The 16,931-nt window shown below is 56.9% G+C and overlaps 4 protein-coding genes across 4 annotated transcripts; 2 read left to right on the top strand and 2 right to left on the bottom strand.

Annotated features, from left to right (window-relative positions):
- Nucleotides 1-403: 403 nt before the first annotated feature.
- Nucleotides 404-6,608, bottom strand: BESB_045530 (histone lysine demethylase JmjC NO66; the record flags this gene model as incomplete). Its single annotated transcript, XM_029363004.1, has 12 exons — nucleotides 404-493; nucleotides 890-959; nucleotides 1,189-1,249; nucleotides 1,814-1,908; nucleotides 2,188-2,318; nucleotides 2,806-2,898; nucleotides 3,174-3,252; nucleotides 3,814-3,878; nucleotides 4,185-4,295; nucleotides 5,017-5,199; nucleotides 5,633-5,692; nucleotides 6,216-6,608. 12 exons carry the CDS (start codon nucleotides 6,606-6,608, stop codon nucleotides 404-406), a joined length of 1,431 nt encoding a protein of 476 aa, XP_029220370.1.
- A 1,130-nt stretch (nucleotides 6,609-7,738) lies between these two features.
- On the top strand, nucleotides 7,739-9,634 carry BESB_045520 (hydrolase, alpha/beta fold family protein; the record flags this gene model as incomplete). Its single annotated transcript, XM_029363003.1, has 1 exon — nucleotides 7,739-9,634. The coding sequence occupies one exon, from the start codon at nucleotides 7,739-7,741 to the stop codon at nucleotides 9,632-9,634; it is 1,896 nt and encodes a 631-aa protein (XP_029220369.1).
- A 2,359-nt stretch (nucleotides 9,635-11,993) lies between these two features.
- BESB_045510 (uncharacterized protein) lies at nucleotides 11,994-13,844 on the bottom strand (the record flags this gene model as incomplete). The annotated part of the gene is made up of 1 exon (XM_029363002.1): nucleotides 11,994-13,844. One exon carries the CDS (start codon nucleotides 13,842-13,844, stop codon nucleotides 11,994-11,996), a length of 1,851 nt encoding a protein of 616 aa, XP_029220368.1.
- A 278-nt stretch (nucleotides 13,845-14,122) lies between these two features.
- BESB_045500 (uncharacterized protein) lies at nucleotides 14,123-16,842 on the top strand (the record flags this gene model as incomplete). The annotated part of the gene is made up of 4 exons (XM_029363001.1): nucleotides 14,123-14,190; nucleotides 15,582-15,630; nucleotides 16,237-16,383; nucleotides 16,801-16,842. The coding sequence occupies 4 exons, from the start codon at nucleotides 14,123-14,125 to the stop codon at nucleotides 16,840-16,842; spliced, it is 306 nt and encodes a 101-aa protein (XP_029220367.1).
- Nucleotides 16,843-16,931: the final 89 nt, after the last annotated feature.

The raw sequence follows: 16,931 nt of genomic DNA, 5'->3' as shown, positions 1-16,931 counted from the left end.
ATTTATGTGTATGTATATGTATGCGAACACACAGGCATGCGCTCATCGGCTCGAGAGCATCACCGCGGGTGATGCGCTGGACAGAACGCCGAGAGCACCGAGCGAAGAGAGGGGGAACGAAAGACCAGCAGAGGCGCCTGTTGGAAGCGTTTGGCATGCAGCGCACTCCAGGTGTCCACGCAGCATTGAAACCGCACTCTAAGCCGAGCGGGGAGAGATATGTCTTCTTTCTCGGCTTGTAAATATATGCGTGCAACAGGAGGCCGCGAAAATATGAGGCGGCCCTTTAGAGAAGCGCGATGGACCCGCTGCCCTGAAAAAAAGTCAAAATTCTGCATAACTGCGTGAGAAATCGTGCCTGCTTTCGAATCGAGACGAGAGACTCCTAGCCGACTGCGAGACGCTAGGGGAGAATTTCGACAAGGTCTTTGCTGTGCAACACGAGGAGGACGCACAGGCGCTCAAACGCATCGTCGCAGGGCAGCTCGGAAACCTAAAAAACCAGAAAAAAAGAAAATTGAGCGGCTAAATACCAAAAGTAAGATAAGCCTGTCACGCGAGGATGTGGCGCGGGAGTGCAGCACGGCACACGCGCACACGGCGACACATTAATAATATATATAATAAATATACATATATGTAATATGGAGGCGGAGATGCATGTGCGCCTGCATGGCGGTTTGATACACCAGCAACAAAGAACAGCGACAGCCTCTTGCCGGGCGTATCCTCTCTGCGTCAATCTGAAGGCTGCTGTAGCCGCTCGCTTGCAGGCAACATGCGAAAAACAGGTGAAGACGCCGAAAAAGAGAAGTGAAAGTGACCAGACACGAGTATCCGCCGCGATTTTTTGCGTTCGCTCGAGAACAAAGCGAGGAGTAAAACCTACCCGGTGTGGCTTTTTACTGGCGAGCGCGCGAATCATCCTCGACGCTGACGTGTGGATTTTCATTCGAAGACTGGAAGAAAAGAGAAAAACAAAGCAAGTGGGACAAGGGAGCAACGGCCAAGAAACACGCGGTGAGCTCAGGACAGATCATCCAGGCCTGCATACCGCAGCACTAGACTACAGCGCGTATACCTCGCCCGTTGCTCCCCAGAGGACTCTCTCGGCGTGCGTATTTAGTGCGAAAGAGAAAAAATAAGAGACAGCTATGAAAATAGAAAAAAGGAAAGGCTCATACGCACCTCTGCGTTCCCTTGAAGAAAGTCGCCTCGCAGCTGCCATCATCGCATTCACATGTGAGTCCTGCAGGCGGAAAAAAGTAAAATTGAAAACCAGCGGCGGCATGAAACATCCTGAACCCTAAAACTGAGACGATTCAGACAGACTAGAACTCCGCCTTGAGCGGCCGGCGCCATCTTCGAACGCGGAGACAGAAATCTCTCCTCAGGGTCAACGCAAAACGATGAGAGCCCGCAGCCGACGAAATCGCCACAGCAACATCAAAGCATCCATGCCGCTTCTCACGTGTAATACGCCACAATACATACTGCCATGTAAGTCCAACAATACCGGTAAATACAGAGATATACCTGTATATACAAGTGTGCGCGTATATATAAATAGACAGATATATATATATATATATATATATATATATATATATATATATATATATATATATATATATATATATATATATATGAATGCGTAGGTGTCGCCGCAGTCTCTGCAGAGAAGCGCGCGAGAGAGAACGATCGCTCGGGCTCGGCTTTTCAGAGAGCTGCGTTCCTGGCAAGCTCGAAGGAATTCCTTGGAGATGCCTGCAACCTTTCCGAGTCGAATTCGACATTCGCAGGAAACGCCTACCGGGGGACAGACGCACGCAGGTGTCTTCGGCGAAGGCGGCCTTTACAGGGAACGCCTGCAGCCGCGCAAACTGCCGCGCCTGCATCGCGTTGATTCTGCGCAGGCAACACACAAAAAGACAGAAATATCTGTCGCCGTCTACAGTTGACGCAGGCGCATGCAGGCGACTCTTGGCGACGTTTTATATCATATTAGCTGAATGTTGAAGGTAATTCCATCAAAAAACGGGGATTTGTCAGTAGTTATGTCCTCTATCATCAACCCAGCTCTCTTATCTGAAATGCGAGCGAAGAAGCCTCGCGGCCGCCCCCGCTGCGCGCGTCGAAACCGAGTTCCCCGGCGAGCAGGCCGCCCCAACCCGTTTTCTTTCTTACTCTCGCAGATGTTCGCTGAGCGACGCCGCCAAGGTTTCGTAGCTGACTAGCCTTGCGAGACCCTTTGCAGACTCCGTCATGCACTCGCGCAGCTCCTTCTCTGCCTGCGGCGAGCGCCCCGGAACCGCCTTCTGCGCGACGGCTCAGAGAACGAAAAAAAAAATTCACGAAAACACAAAACACGCGACCGAGCCGCAGAAATTCCTAAAGCCGCCCAGACACAGCCGTATATATATATATATATATACACAAGATGCTGACAGGACACACACATGCACATGGAAGCTCAGAGACAGAAAACGGAGTCAAAAGAGACAAATGTGTATACATGGATGCACATGTGCACACATTTATACATACAGGTATGCATGCATATAGACATATATATATATATATATATATACGCATAACGTATACATGAGCATGCATATATAGGTAGAGATGAAGGCAGACAGGTATCCTTGCACACATGCCTATGCATGGAGAGATAACAGGGTCGCGATGGACACCCGAATATACAGGCACATAGATAAGGCACACCTATGGAAACGCATATTACATATACGAATGTATAAATCAGTGCAAACACGAGTAGACAGACTGCGTGACGGAACCCACGAGAAGCAGCGCAGACCGGCAGCGCCGCTCGGTTTCCACAGGGAGTCGGTGGCGGAGAATGAGCCGCTTGACCAGGCGCTCAACGCACGTCACCTGAAGAGGAAAAGGCGAACAGCGGAAATGGAAAGAACCGGTCGGCCTATAAACGGGTCGCGACGACGCGCCGTTGTTTCAGTCAGCCCTACCCTGTGTGGCTCTTCGCCGCATGCTCAACTGCGGGAAATCCGCATCTCCTTTCTGCGGTTGGCGGGGTCCGCATCCCAGCGAGTTTCCTCTCTTTCTTGCTGGCTGCTTCGCCAAACCGTGTGCGCAACGCAGGGTTTTTTTCGTTTTTTTCACGTTTTCTTCCACGATTTTTCGCGACTCACGTAGGCATACTCTGCGGAGGGGACCGTGATAGTCAGGTGAAGCGAAGGCTCGGCCGCCGTCTCTGCTGCGTGCGGAAACCTGAGAGACACAGACAGCCCCGCAGTCTCAGGCTCGCCAGTCGTCGGGAGGAAGCGGGCGATCGCGCTAGTTCGTATCCCTATCTACCGAGTTAACTGAATTAATTTTTTCACAGACGGTGTGTGCTTTCGAGGCCTCGCGCCTTTCAGAGACGTTAAAGTCCCTCCGCTGGCTGCAGCGGAAGGCCACCAGCAGGCACTCTCCCTCACACGTCCTTCCAGGCAAACTTTATTGGCCTCAACACGGTGAACTCTCTCAGGCGCGTCAGACGCTCTCCCAGCCTCTCGAGCTTTACGTTCAGGAAACCCTGGCGCTCAATAGCGATTCCGTCTTCCAGCTTCCGAGCAAACACGAGTTCTGCGATACTGACGTCCAGCACTTTTAGCTGCCTTAAGCATATATGAGTGGCTACCTGACTGGTATTGCATGTCTGGGGACTAATATAGTAATCCTCCTTAATGGGCGCGCTGTCCTCCAGACGCGAAAGGCAGACTCCGCGCATGCGCCACTAATCTCGCTGGAGCGACGCGATCGACTGCGATGCTTGCGCGTCTCGCTTACCCTCTGGGAATGTAGAGGACGTCGCCCTCTCGCAACACAAGTTCCATCAGCGGCTCGCCGGGATCCTGTCAAGACGAACACACTCACGGCGAAAATACAAGTCGAGTGCGCGGCACGGTGCAACTGAAGAAATGCAGGACAGCCCCGAGCCAAAAACGAGAACTGCTTCTAGCGCGACGGGACACCGCGATGCAGAAGGAAACGGCGATCTGAGGCGAGTTTTTAGCAGCGACAGACAGGCACCTGCGAGAACCCAGCAGAGAGGCGATGGGCGCAGCCTGCAGTGCGTGCCGCGCGAAGCCGGAGATGAGGCAGACTCTGCGAAGACAGAGAGAAGGTCTGATGCAGAAAGCTAGGGCGAGGGCAGGTACCTGCGGAAACGGCTCGCGTTTGCCGAGCATCTCGTCGCTCAGTGGAAGTTCCTGCGGCGGCGCATACACCTTCCACTTCTTGCACCCCCACAGCTGGAGCAAGAAGACGTCCTGAAGAGCAGACGGGGAAAAAGAGAGCATAGGATACCGGAAGTGCGCGCGAGCGAAGAAACAGAGAATCGAGATATGCGAAGACTCGCGAGACATGGTCAAACTCCCTCATCCTTCAGCCAAGACGCGACGAGAGACAAGGCGGGCACTCTCTCCAGGCCACACGCATGCAGAGCTATATGCCTAAATAGATATATGTATATATTTGTATGTGTATGTATTTAGACTCCCCTGCGAAGGCAAACATACACACATACATTACACAGCGATGCCTGAGGCCGAGACGAGAAGCGGGGTAAACCGACGAACTCCAGTGCTGTCTCAACTTTCGCTTTGTTGGCGCACAGAGACGCGCCGCACACACACGCAGGCATACGCCCCAGCGACTTGAGAGCGAGCCCATGGAGGCAACTCTAGAGTCGAAAATGCGTTCGCCAGAGGGCGAGGGTTATCCTTCCCCCTCCTCTGCTCCCAGCGCGTCTCCAGGCTGAAAACACTGAGGCTGCACCGGGTGAAGCATCCACCGAGGCGCCACGGCATGCATGCGCGGCTGCCAGCTGAGTACGCGGCGACTTGCCTGATCGTCGGTGTGGAGTTTAACTGCGTGCGACCTCGGCGGCGTGAGGTAGGCGACGGCAAAGACGTGGGTAAAGTACTTTTCAGCTAAACAGAGGCAGAGTCTCTCAAGTCTCTCCAGGGTCCTGTCCGCCTGATTGATCACCAGGCTGCATCCATCGAGGTAGCGCGCGACGGGCTGCAGCAGGCGACCGCTCTCGGTGAACGCATGTGGCGCCGCTGAGGTCGCCGCAGACGTGGAAGGAGAAAACGACCCGCCGCTGTACGTCGGAAGCGGCGAAGGCTCCTCCAGCCAGGGCACGCGCGGCGGCTCCAAGGCGACGCCCTCCTGAAAGGAAAGAGCAGAGAGACGCCAAAAAACGCCGCAGGAACGGCGCCGCGTAGCCTCTTGAGCGGGAAAAGGATAAGGAAAGAAGACGCGCGAGGAGTTCAGGGCAGCACAAAAGACATCGTAGAACTCACACGATTGACGAGAGGCGCACTGCGCGCGCCGATTGATGCAGAGAAAAAAGCAGACTGAGAGAAAGAGGGATAGAGAGAGAATGAGGGATAGAAAGAGAAAGAGAGAGAAAAGAGAGAAAGACAAAGGGAGAAAGAAAGAAAAGAGAGAGGAAGAGAAATGGAGAGGAAGAGAAAGAGGGAGAGAGCGAGAAGAAGAAAGTGAAATAGAGAGGAAGAGAGAGATAAAGAGGGAAATGAGTGGAAAGAGAAGACGAGAGAAGAGAGGCGAGCCCAGCCAAGAGGCGCGAGGCCTTTCTCACCTTGAAGACTTTCAGCGTCTCTGCGACCGCGCCGCGGTAGCACATGCAGGCCATGTCTGCCTGCAAGAAAGAAAGATGCAAGGAGAAAAGGGCCGCATAAAGCAGCAAGCAAAACAGAAACGAGAGACCCGACAGGCTACTCTCGACTCACGTGCAGACGAAAAAACACGGGACGGGAAACAGTGCGACCTCCATACAGAAGGGAGGAGGGGCTGACAAGAGACGCGGGACGGCGAGAGCGGAAGCCTCAAGCGAGAGCCGAGACGCGAAACCGGACGATGTCTCGTGAAAGAAACGTGCGCGCGGCGAACCAGATGCAGACAGATGCGTCAGCCAGAGACGCGCGCAGGAGGCCAGAGTCGAGGAAAATCCGCAGACGCAGACAGAGACGAAGTCGAGAGGCGCGAAGAAGACGCCACACGACGAGACTGAGTCGGAAGGGTGGCTACCACCAGGCACGAGGACAAAAAACACAAAACCAAACCCTGAAGCTCTCTCTCATGCCTGTCCAGCGGGTTTCGTGTCCAGCTGCTGCGTCCCTGTCTCTCTTGGGTCATCGCGTCCCGCTCGCAGAGACGCCTACCTCGGAGACGAATGCGTGGCCGGTGAAGGGGTTGTTTTCGATCTCTTCGCTGCGGAGAAGCCGCGGCTGCTTCTCCCAGAAGTGCTGGAAGAAGTCCGGCGTGAAGAGCTTCTCATCGAGCGTGCGCGCGGCAGCCTGCAGCACGGCGTCGCCTTCGCTGGGCACGCTGTCTCCTCGCGCGACTTCCGCATGTTCTCCCCCTGCGAATCTTTCCGCACCTCGCTCTCGAGACTCCTTCCCTGCAGCGGCGTTGTCGCCGCCTGCTTCTCCGTTTCTGCTTTCCTGCTCCGCTTCGTCGCCTTCGGCCTCAGGGGTGAAGTCTCGTTTGCGGCTGCAGCCGTCTGCGCGCTCCGCGACGGGGAGAGCGGCTGCGTCGCCGTCCTCTTGCAGCATGTTGCTTTCGAGAAAACCTCGTTAAGCCACGAGGAAGGAAAGGAGTCTTCTCCTCGTTCTCTCGCGTTGGCTCTCTGTGCTGGGAGGGAAAGCTGCAACGCCTTCTGAGAGAACGAAGAAAATAAAATGAAACGACAAGACACGAAGAGAAGTTAGGGGGCAGCGCACGCGGAGGCGGAGAGGGGAGCTTTTAGGTGCGGCCTGTCGGCGACCGGAGAAGAGGCATTCGCGCCGAGAAGAAAGCAGGCGTCGAGAGAGAGAGAAAGAGAAGAACAGGCGAGGAAGGGACAACGACGGGAAGAAGCGAAGCGCCTGGAAGGCAGCCGACAAGAGACCTCGCGGAAGCTGGAGTCGCGAAGAGGGAAAGGAAGAGGATACAGTGACAAAAGACGAAATCAAGATAAGAAGCCGCAGGAAGGGGAATCCAGAGGAGAGGAGAGAGCGAATGAGCGAAGGATGATGAAATCCAGACAAGAGCACGGAAGAGAGAAAGCGAGAGCTCGCCGCGGCGCGGCTACAACGAGGTATTAGCGCCCAGCAGCAATACGTTCTGCCGCGTTCGCAGAGCCGGATAGATAAAAAGACATAAAATAGAAAAAAAGTGAAGAGGAGGAGAAGGGAGAGAAGGAAGCAGGAGACCTGGGAAGCGAGAAAAGAGGAAAGGAGATGCGCAAAGAAGTCGCAGCCACAGGCGCAGGTCACTGCGAGTTCGTCGCAGACTTGCCTCGCCCTCTTGTCTGCAGCGAGTGCGGAATGACGGGAGAGCCTCCAGCTCCCTTCTTCCTCTCTATCACTCAGAACGAATTAGAAAGGAGAGCAAAACGAGGAAGACAACCGAACGGGAATGCCAGACATCGAGAAAAGCCAAGCAGTCACTAGCTGCGTGTGCGCGATGTGCGTGCATGCACGCTGAAAGGAAAGCGCATCTCCGTCTTGCGGAAAAGCTCCCTCCAGTTCGAAACGCATTCAAGGAGAAGAAAAAGACGATTTTTTTGCTCGGAGCTCTGCTTTTCCCGTGTCCGTACTCCTCTTCCAGGGCGCCTTTTTTTGTTCTCTGCCCGTGTGCACGTGACTTTCTCTCGTTTCAAGGCCCTCTTTCCACTTTCGCGCAGATCACGGTTTTTTCTGCGATGAAGCGGCGGATCTCGTCCTCTCGTCGCCTGTCTTCTCTCCGTCTCGCACCCCTGTTTCTGTCTCGCTTGTTTCTTCTCTCTCTCTTCCTTCTTCTTCTCCGCTGGCCTCCCGTCTCCGGGCGGGTCAGGCCGCTCCCTCGCCATCCTCTCTGCCGCCCTGCGCCCTCCTTCCGCGCCTGCGTCGCGGCCAACTCCAAGACTCTCGGGCCTTCCGCGGGGCCAATTTCGTCTTCGTCTCTTATGTCTTCTCAGCTCTCGCTTCGAGGCTGCGTCCCCCGCGACGCCCTCACAATGCTCGGCGTGCAGCGTGCCTCTTCGGTCGCGGCCGCCCTCGCGTCGCGGCGCGCTCCGCCGCCGCGGGAGGTCTCCTGCTTCCTATTTGAAGCTCTTCATCCCATCAGGAACCACGCGACTGCGAGAGGGTGTGCCGCGTTGCCGGGAGAGGCTTTTCTCGCTCGGCGCCACGCCTCTGCGCAGGCTTCGAGCTGCGCCAGCCGTTCATGCGGAGGGGCTTGCGCTGCGCGTCCCCTGGCCTCCACGTCTTCTTCCTCGTGTTGGCCTCCGTCCGCGGCCTCTGGAGCTCCCACCTTGACCCGCTCTCTCTCGACTTTGTCTGCTTCTCTTTCATCTTGCGCCTCGCCGGTCGCCCCGTTGTGCGTGCCTCTGGCGTGTGCTGCGCTGCGGCTCTCCGCTCGGTGTGCGTCGGTTGTCTCTCAGCCGCCCTCCTCTTCGTCCTCCACTCCGCAGGGCGAGGCAGGCGCTGCGCCTCGCGAGGCAGCAGAGACTGGAGAGTCCTCCTTTCCAGATGCAGCAGATCTTGCGTTCCACGTGATTCCGAGTCGCGTCAAGCCTCTTCGGCGCGAGGCGCCGAGTCTCTGCGTCCTCCACGGACTCCTGGGCAGCAAGCGCAACATGCGGAGCTTCGCGGCGCTGCTCAACTCTCCGCAAATCGTCGCGATGGATTTAAGGAACCACGGGGAGTCGCCCTGGAGGGACGCGATGAGCATCGCCGATCTGGGCAAAGATCTCCTCCACATGCTTGACACGAAGCCCAGCCTCTTCGCGCCCCCCTCGCCCTCCGCGACCGCGTCGGGCTCCACGACCGCGCGCGCGCACTCCGGTGTGGTGTTGGTGGGTCACAGCCTGGGGGGTTTGGCGGCAATGTTTGCGGCGTTGCATCGTGCACAGGAGGGCGTTTCCACGCGGCCGCCGGTGATTCGGGGTGTGGTAGTCTTGGATATCGCGCCGGTGGACTACTCGTCGCCGCGGGCGCGAGCCGAGGGGCGACCTGCTCGCGGCGAGGAGGGTCTCAGCACGCGCCGCGTCGTGGAGATCCTCTGCGACTTGCCGATGTCTGCGTTTGAGGACAAGAAGCAGCTCGCGCGGACGCTCGCGGCAACAGATTCGCCGCTTCCGCCGCGCATGGTGCAGTGGCTGTTGACCGCCGTGAAGGAGCGGCGCGCTTCGCGAATGCGGAGTGGAGAGGCGCCCTGGCTGGAGCAAGCGCCGCCGTCGCGCTCGCGAGACAAAACGCTGAAAAACGATGAAAAAATCGTCCTCGAGTGGGAAATGAACCTCCACGCCATCCAGCACATGCTCAAGACGCAGCAGCTCCGCTGGCCTCTCGAATGTCCCCACGAGGGAGCAGAGCCGAGCGAAGCGTCGCGAACCGAAGCGAGGGGGGGCGCGCCGCCGCCAGTCTTCGAGGGTCCGACGCTGTTTCTCAAAGGGGCGAACTCGTCCTACGTCGACTTGAAACGCGACTGGCCTGCGATGCGGCGCTTCTTCCCGAATGCGGAGTGCAAAGTGGTGCAGAACGCAGGCCACTGGCTCCACGCCGAGCAGCCTCTGCAGACCGCGGAGCTCGTCAACGACTTCCTCGCGAAGACCTGAGACAAGACGAAGGCAAGAGAGGATCTCGGGATGGAAACATGCAGACAGGCGCCCGGTGCGGCCTGAAAGACCTTGCACAGCGCGTCGCATGTCGTTTCTTTCAAACGTTGGGAGAGAAAACAAGAAACGCAGAAAAAGAGAAAGTGAGGCCTTCGCTGGTGGGCTGCCGACGCGGTGTGCGTCTGGGGGAACGTGGTTTCGAACCAAGAACCCTTCAAAGTCCTTGTGAAGGACTAGACGCCCGCCAGTGTGCTTCGGCTAGGAGGAAACCGAGACTCTCTCTCTCGAAGCATGGCCACTGGTGTATCGTTCAAGAAAAAACGTAAAACAATCAAGATCTCGAGCGAAAAGAAGCCGTAGATACAAGGCACGATGTGACTGCTTGCAGGACTTAGACTGGGGATACAGGATCAGCATTTGCATGCGGGTTTGCTTTAACGGCGAGGGCCTCGGCACTGTGCACAGAATCCGCGTGGGAAGCACTGCGGACGGAGGCAAGCAGCGCAAGCCAGCAAAAGAGAGAGGTTGTTGACACAGGAATCGCGTATAGGACAGCGTATGGGGCCGTGCTACCAATGCAGTTGGAAGGCTCCCCGTCTGTCGAGCTGATAGGTGCGAGGAGGCAGCCTCATTCGTTTTCGAAGGAAGAATTTCTGAAAGTATATGCGCGCAGCCTGAATATGCATGCATCTTCCGTGCACCAACGCCGCTATTTATATGCAGTCTGTTCGTATGTGTATGGTTATCTCTGCGCGCGTGAAACTTTCAACGCCGCGCCCGTGTGACTGGGATGGGGATACGCACGTATTTTAAAGTAACCCCCTACGCAGCAGAAATAGTCGTCTACCCCATTCGCGAACGAGGAATATTTCTGCTGATATGGTAGGGACCCAGGAGTCGCGGTACGGACGCCCGCTCGGCTGTATCGCGGCTTGCTGTTCTCTATTGAAATCCTCCCTGTAGCGTCCAGGATTATGAAAATATGTGCGCGCGGGTACGCCATAGGCTGCAAACGCGTGCGCGCAACCCTGCAATGGCTCAGGTGATATATATAAAGTGGCAAGTATTGACAGCAGCACGTGTGCCAAGCTATGCATGTATATATTCATATATATGTAATATATATATATATATATATATATATATATATATATATATATATATATACGTGGGAGGAGAGATGGCTCTGGAGCGAACAGGAGGAACCGTATGGACAGCAGCATGTGTGCCAAGTTATCCATCCAATATATACATATATATATATATATATATATATATATTGTTTACATTAATGTGTACATACATATGTGGAGAGATGGCTCAGGACCGAGCTGGAGAAACCGTTGAGGGCCCGGCTGGGCGCAGGAGAAAGAGGAACAGGAGCTCCCCAGAAAAAGCTGAAAAAGAATCCGTTCTCAGAGATTATCACTCCACGTACGCTGCCACTGGTCAGACTAGCATCTGAGTAGGAGTGCCTCTTCCTGTTAAGATGAGTGAGCACAGGAATCCGTGAGAGGAGAGGAGAGCGCGACTGGGGACTGTGGCGCCGCGCAGGGGCGTGCCGCCGGCGAGTCATTCGACAGTGTTTGAATCATTGCGCGAGCTACGTGTCTACAACTGCATCGCACGTGCTCGCGAGACTTCCTGCTTTCTGTACGGTTCGCATCGCCAAACCCTAAACAATCGATGCGAGAGAAGACACACGTGTCCCTATGTCCCTCTGTCTCTTTGCTACATGGGCGAGGGGGGGGGGGGGGCGGGGCAGAGAGCGGGACGCTCGACACGCGGGAGACGGAAGGGTGTGGGGTGACGGTGTGTGCACCATCATATGAATACGAGGCACCGCATAGGTCAGTGCTCATTGGGCAGAAATACACACGCACAGCCCCGCGAAATGCAGGTACACTTCGTTTGCGATAAATGCGCGCCACACGCGCAAGTTGTTCCACACGCGATATGACTCCAAAAACGCCGATGTCGCGACAGAGCAGAAGAGCTGAAGAGAGACGAAAGCCTCACACACACGCCAGACGCCCGTCCCTCCCCCCCCTCCCCCCCCCTGCCCTGTAGCTTTTGCGTTCTCTTGCACGACACGCGTCCGCGTCGGAAACAGTCGTCTTCTCTTCTCAGGCGCGTCTTTCCGCGGCCAAAGCCTGCATGCACGTGCGAACTTTCGCCTCGACTGTCTCCGCATCCGCCTGCGTCCTCTCTCAACCAGGCCCAACCTCGAAAGCGGCGGCGTATCCCTTCGTGGCCTGCAGGGCCTCTCATCTCTCCGTGGTTCTACCTGTCCCTGTCGCTGCGCCTGCGCGCACGCCGTTTGCGGACTCGCTGATTCCCTGATTCGCTTTGTGTTCAGTTAGACGAGGACTTCGCCTTCTTCAGCCTTCTTGCTGGCGTCGCTGCTCGGTTCGACTTGTCGCGGGGCGTAGGGTTTAGGGTTTTTCACGTGGAGAATGGCGAGGGTCGCAATCCAGACGTACTGGACGCAGAGGAGGGCGGTCATGGCGATTTGAATGGAGCGCGGGTTGCCGCCTTCGCGGTTCACGGTCACGTCTTCGTAGAGGCAGTTGGAGACGAGCGAGAGGAGTCCGCCGACCATAGTGCCGATGCCGATGAGCTTGCCAAAGTGGTTCGGCGAGAAAGTCGCCTCGATGTATACAAACATCTGACTCGTGAGCAGCGACATGTAGATCATGAAACAGAGGGCGGATGCATAGCCGGTCCCGTCTGAATCGAAGAACGAGAAGACGTAGGTCAATAGGCCGGCGGAGTTGATCACAAACAGCACCTTGAAAATGCCTACCATGTCTGCGATCTTGCCCAGAATGATGCAGGGAATGAAGGAGAGCGGCAGCAGGACTTCAAGCACCGAGATGACTGCGTCAGAAAACATGCGGCGCGCCGCCTGCTGGTAGTAGGATGTCCCCCAAGAAACCACAACGAAGTAGACGACGATGAGACAGTAGCGAATCGACAGGAGCTGCTTCCAGAAAGAAGATCCGACGACGTCGCGCGCGAGTCGGTTGGCCTTCCGCTTCGCTTTCTCGCGCTTCGACTCGCGCTCGCCTCCTCCGCGCCCCACGCAGCCGTCCTCAAAGCCGCCAGGCGCAGGCTCAGGCACGATCCCGTGGCGAGCTTCCTCCTCTTCGGTGATGAGCATCTCCTCTTCTTCGCGGAAGGTCGTGCCCGCGTCGTCGAGCGCGAAGCCACTCCGCGGAATGAGGAAGATCGCAATCAGGATGCCAAGCACCGGACCCACGCAGCAGTAGCAGAGACTGACCGTCCGCACGCTCGCGCCGTGATTCTCAACGATCGAGTTCAGAATCAACGGAATGCCGAAGCTCGCCGAGGCCGCGGAGCCAATGATTGTGATGATCAAGCCAGTCGAGCCCGGGAAGAGGCGGCGGACGCAGAGAGTGGGGAGCAGCGACGAGTCTGCGCCGAGGCCGATGAACACCAGCGAGATATAGTAGGCAGGAAAGTCGGGAGACGAGAAGGCAAGCAGGAGCCAGCCGACCAAGTTGAATGTCTGCCCCAAGATCTCGGTGAACAGCGGACCCAACCAGTCAAGAAGCGTCCCGGCGCACGCGCTCATCACGCACGCCACCGCGAACGTCATCGTGTATAGCTTCTGCACCGCTGCGTCCTGCTCATCGCAGATGAACAACTGCCCCTGCTTCCTCATGTCGGGCTCGTATTCCCCGGACGCATTCTTCGGGCAGAGGTGCGCCAAGCCGTCATTGCGGAAAATCATCCCGGACAACGCCGTCCAGCCGTAAAAGACGGCACCAGTCGTGAAGACGACTACTGAGTAGACCAACAGCAGCACGTAGCGGTTCAAGCCAAACGGCGTCTTCTGCCTCGCGCCGGGGAGATCGCTCCGCGGCAGCAGGCTCGCCAGGAAGCCCAGAACGCCTCCCGAGCCGTGCGCTGGCGCCTCCTGCGTCCCCAAGCCGCTCGTCTCGCGGTTCGACGCCGCGGAGAGCCCCGAGACCTCAAGCGCCGCCGGGGCATGCGCCGCCGACGGCGGCGAGGAGACAGACTCTTCCTTCTGCCCCGTGTCAGCCAGCGGGCTCGCCACCGTCGAGCCCTCTTCGCCGGCAGCGACCGGCGCCGGAGGAGCGGCGTCCTCACTCTGCGCAGGCGCGGGCTCCGCGGCAGGAACTTCCGGCGCAGCGGCCGCAGGAGCCGCGGAGACAGCTTCCATTCCGAGGGAGAGAGAGGGCGAGAATCAACAGGAGACGGACAGGTCGGATGGAAGAAGGAAAACAACTGGGGCGAGCCGTCCCACGAGAGAGGGCGGAGAGGAGGGGGCAGGGAACGCCGACGGAGACGAGGCGCGCACGAGTGAGAAAACGGGAGCCCGCGAGAGGGGGGTAAGAGGAAAAAGAGACGACGGACAAAAATACGCAAGGCAGGCACAAAGAAGTCCCTGGGTTTGACGGCCGACACACCGCAAAGCAAATCCGATCCGAGTAGTGGCTGATGGGGGGCGCTCCCGCGGGAGAGCCACGCGCAGAGGAGGGCACGCCTGCTTTGTCAACGCACGGCCGGTGAGTCTCGCTTCTCCAGATTTTGCCTGACAGGAGAAGAGCGAAAGCACCTCGGAGCGCCCGCGGTGGCAAGACGTAAAAAAGCGAGTGAAAATATCCACGAAACCCGAATGTTAGGGCACTGGCCGCGGAAGATCCTGCCTCGCGGGAATGCCACAGCAGTCCCACTGAGCCCCCCCTCTGCTGTGCTGTCGAAAACCACGGGATGCGGGAGGAAGGCGCGGCGTGCCAAGCACTGACGGGGACACTCTCTCGCGAGTCTAGAAGTAAAAATGCAGAAAAAGAAAATCCATCCGCGGGGCAGAAGACGCGGCGAGACACTGCGCGCGGGCGCGGGTCTGTCGACCACAGAGAGCATGCAAAATGGAATAGATGCCTCGGAAAAAACGAGCAAGCTGTCCATTGCCGCGCAAGTCACGTGGCGCGCTCCCTGGACTGCAGCCCCCAGAAAACCAGCCCGCCTGCCGTGGATTCGGTGTCAGGCGGCGCCGACAAAAAGCGATTTTTTCCCCAGGCAAGCCGTCAAAAATCGGGAAAGTGGCCCTTCAGGGTCGTGCGCGCACGTCCACGCGTGGAGTGCTCCTTCACTGGCCTCGGAGAAAACACGTAACTTTGTGGCGGGATCGATAGAAACGAGTCTGGGATAAATTCAGCGAGCCTCTTTCTCCCCGGGAGACGTAGGCAAACCCAGAGCGTAACGGTGCGAGCAGCAGCGTGGCGAGCGGTCTGGGAGTTTTCAGCTGCCTCCTAAATTCTTCTAGTGCTGATCCACATTTCGTCTCCCCTTCCTCAACTAGAGGGAACCACGCGGAAACCCGTGAACCTCACGCACGAGCACACCAACAACTGTGGCGCGCCTCCTGTCCTGCGGTCGGCTCCGCTACGCCGGCACTCGAGATTGCGGGTCTCCCGCGGCCGCACAGGCAGTCCTCGGCACGAAAACAATAACGGATTCCAGCACGCAGTTAGTATTCGTGAAGTCGCTTTCGCTCATCGCCGTCCGATCTTTTACTTGCGTGCATTTCCAAGTATTTTTCGCCTCGAGCGAACTCAAACGAGGCAAGGCTTGCGTGCGTCTGTAGTGTAGGAGTGCGCAGGTGTATCTACACGTGGGGTTTGCTCTTCTCGGGGTTGGGCGCTGGCTAATCGTTAGCTGCCCTTGTGGTGCCGCTTTCTTCCCTGCTTCTGGGATTATCTGTCTTATTTCTTCTTCACCATCACTCTATCTCTCCATTCGTTGCTCGGATCTCTGTTTGATGCGTCAGAAGCACGGTTTTTTCATTATTTGTGAGGATTTCTTCGGTGTCCCTACACCGGCGGCAACCCCTTGGTCGGCTGCATGTCTATACTGGTGGGCTGTGCCTTCTCGAGCTTTTTCCCGTTCCGCCCAGAGCTTCTCTTTTCCTCAAAGGTTTGCCACAATGGCGGTCTCTTCTCCAGGTAAGAGCGGGTTTACTCGAAAAGGATGGGGAACACGGCTCTTTTTTGCTGTTTGCTGTCCTTTTCCCAACTACTGCATGCGACATCGTCGAGTCTTCCTGCTCCGCTGCTACACAGAGGAGAACGGCGAGTCCGCTTCCTCCTCCTCTTCAGCTCTTTCCTGTGTTTTGACGTCGCCGCCTCGCCTGTGAAGGACCGCCCATTCACTCAAGAGGCAGTGCAGAGAGGCTCCGGTGCTTGTTTCGTCGCGCTTCCCTTCGTGCTTACACCTTCGTCCTCCTCGTCTTTGTTGGGCTTGTTTCTTGGCTTGGATTGCTATCTTCCGTCCGTCTTCCCGTATGCACGGTCTGGTTTTCATCGCCAAACTCGCTGTTCGAAAACTGCTACTCCCAGCGAGATACATATACATACGTATATCGCTCGGGCTGCGGCTCGCCCTGGTGAACTCCTGTGTCCCCTTCAGTTTGAAACTGACGTCATTCTTCTGAAGGCGGACTCAGGTGTCCTTCAATGAGAGCGTATACGAATCTGTCGTTGCGTGCAAGTCGAGCTATGCAGCACCCACAGTGTACGTTCTCCACATTTCCATACTCCGCACGCATATAGCTTCCTGCTTTTTGCTGCCTTCCGCCTTGTGCAGTTATGAGCATTCTCATCGTCCTCCTCTTGGTCGTCATCGCCCTGGCGGTCTTCGTCTACTACGTCAACACCAAGTTGGCGGAGCGAGACGCGCTGAAGAAGAAGCGCCCCGGCGTAAGTGGCGAGCGAAATTCGCTCCTGCGCTAGTTCACAGTGCGTCGGGTGGCTCTCTCTGAATCTCTCTCGAGTCTACTCGCGGTGGCGTATGTGTCCTCTTTGCCAGGGCATGCACGTGCGCCACTCTAATGGGTATACACATATGTGCATGCATGGCGTAGCCGAATGTGCGCGTGTATGGACCCGCAGACACTTGGTTTCGTGATCGAAAATCCATGTAGATGGAGCTGCGGACCTGTTGCTTGTGTTTGTGTCGCGAAGCTGCGCGTGTTTTCTCATGTCCTTGGCCTTCCACGGTCGCCTACACCCCCCCTCTGCTGCGCGTTTGTTTAGAGATGGCTCGAGCTTGCAGATACTGAAGTATCTGGGGTTCCGCTGATTTTTTCGGTTGTGTGTGCGTGTGTGAGTTTCCAGAAGCCCAGAAGGAAGGACAGAGAATACTGGTCGCTGGAATAATCGCGCCGATGGCTGATCGCTTCTTGGCTGCCCTTGAGTGCGCGCGCGTCTTGCGCTGATGCCACCTGGCAGCAAGGCGGTGCGTCGCG

The sequence above is a fragment of the Besnoitia besnoiti genome, chromosome III, assembly GCF_002563875.1.
Source record: "Besnoitia besnoiti strain Bb-Ger1 chromosome III, whole genome shotgun sequence".
NCBI lineage: Eukaryota > Apicomplexa > Conoidasida > Eucoccidiorida > Sarcocystidae > Besnoitia > Besnoitia besnoiti.
The sequence above is the reverse complement of the archived record's forward strand: the minus strand, read 5'-3'. Positions and strand labels throughout refer to the sequence as shown.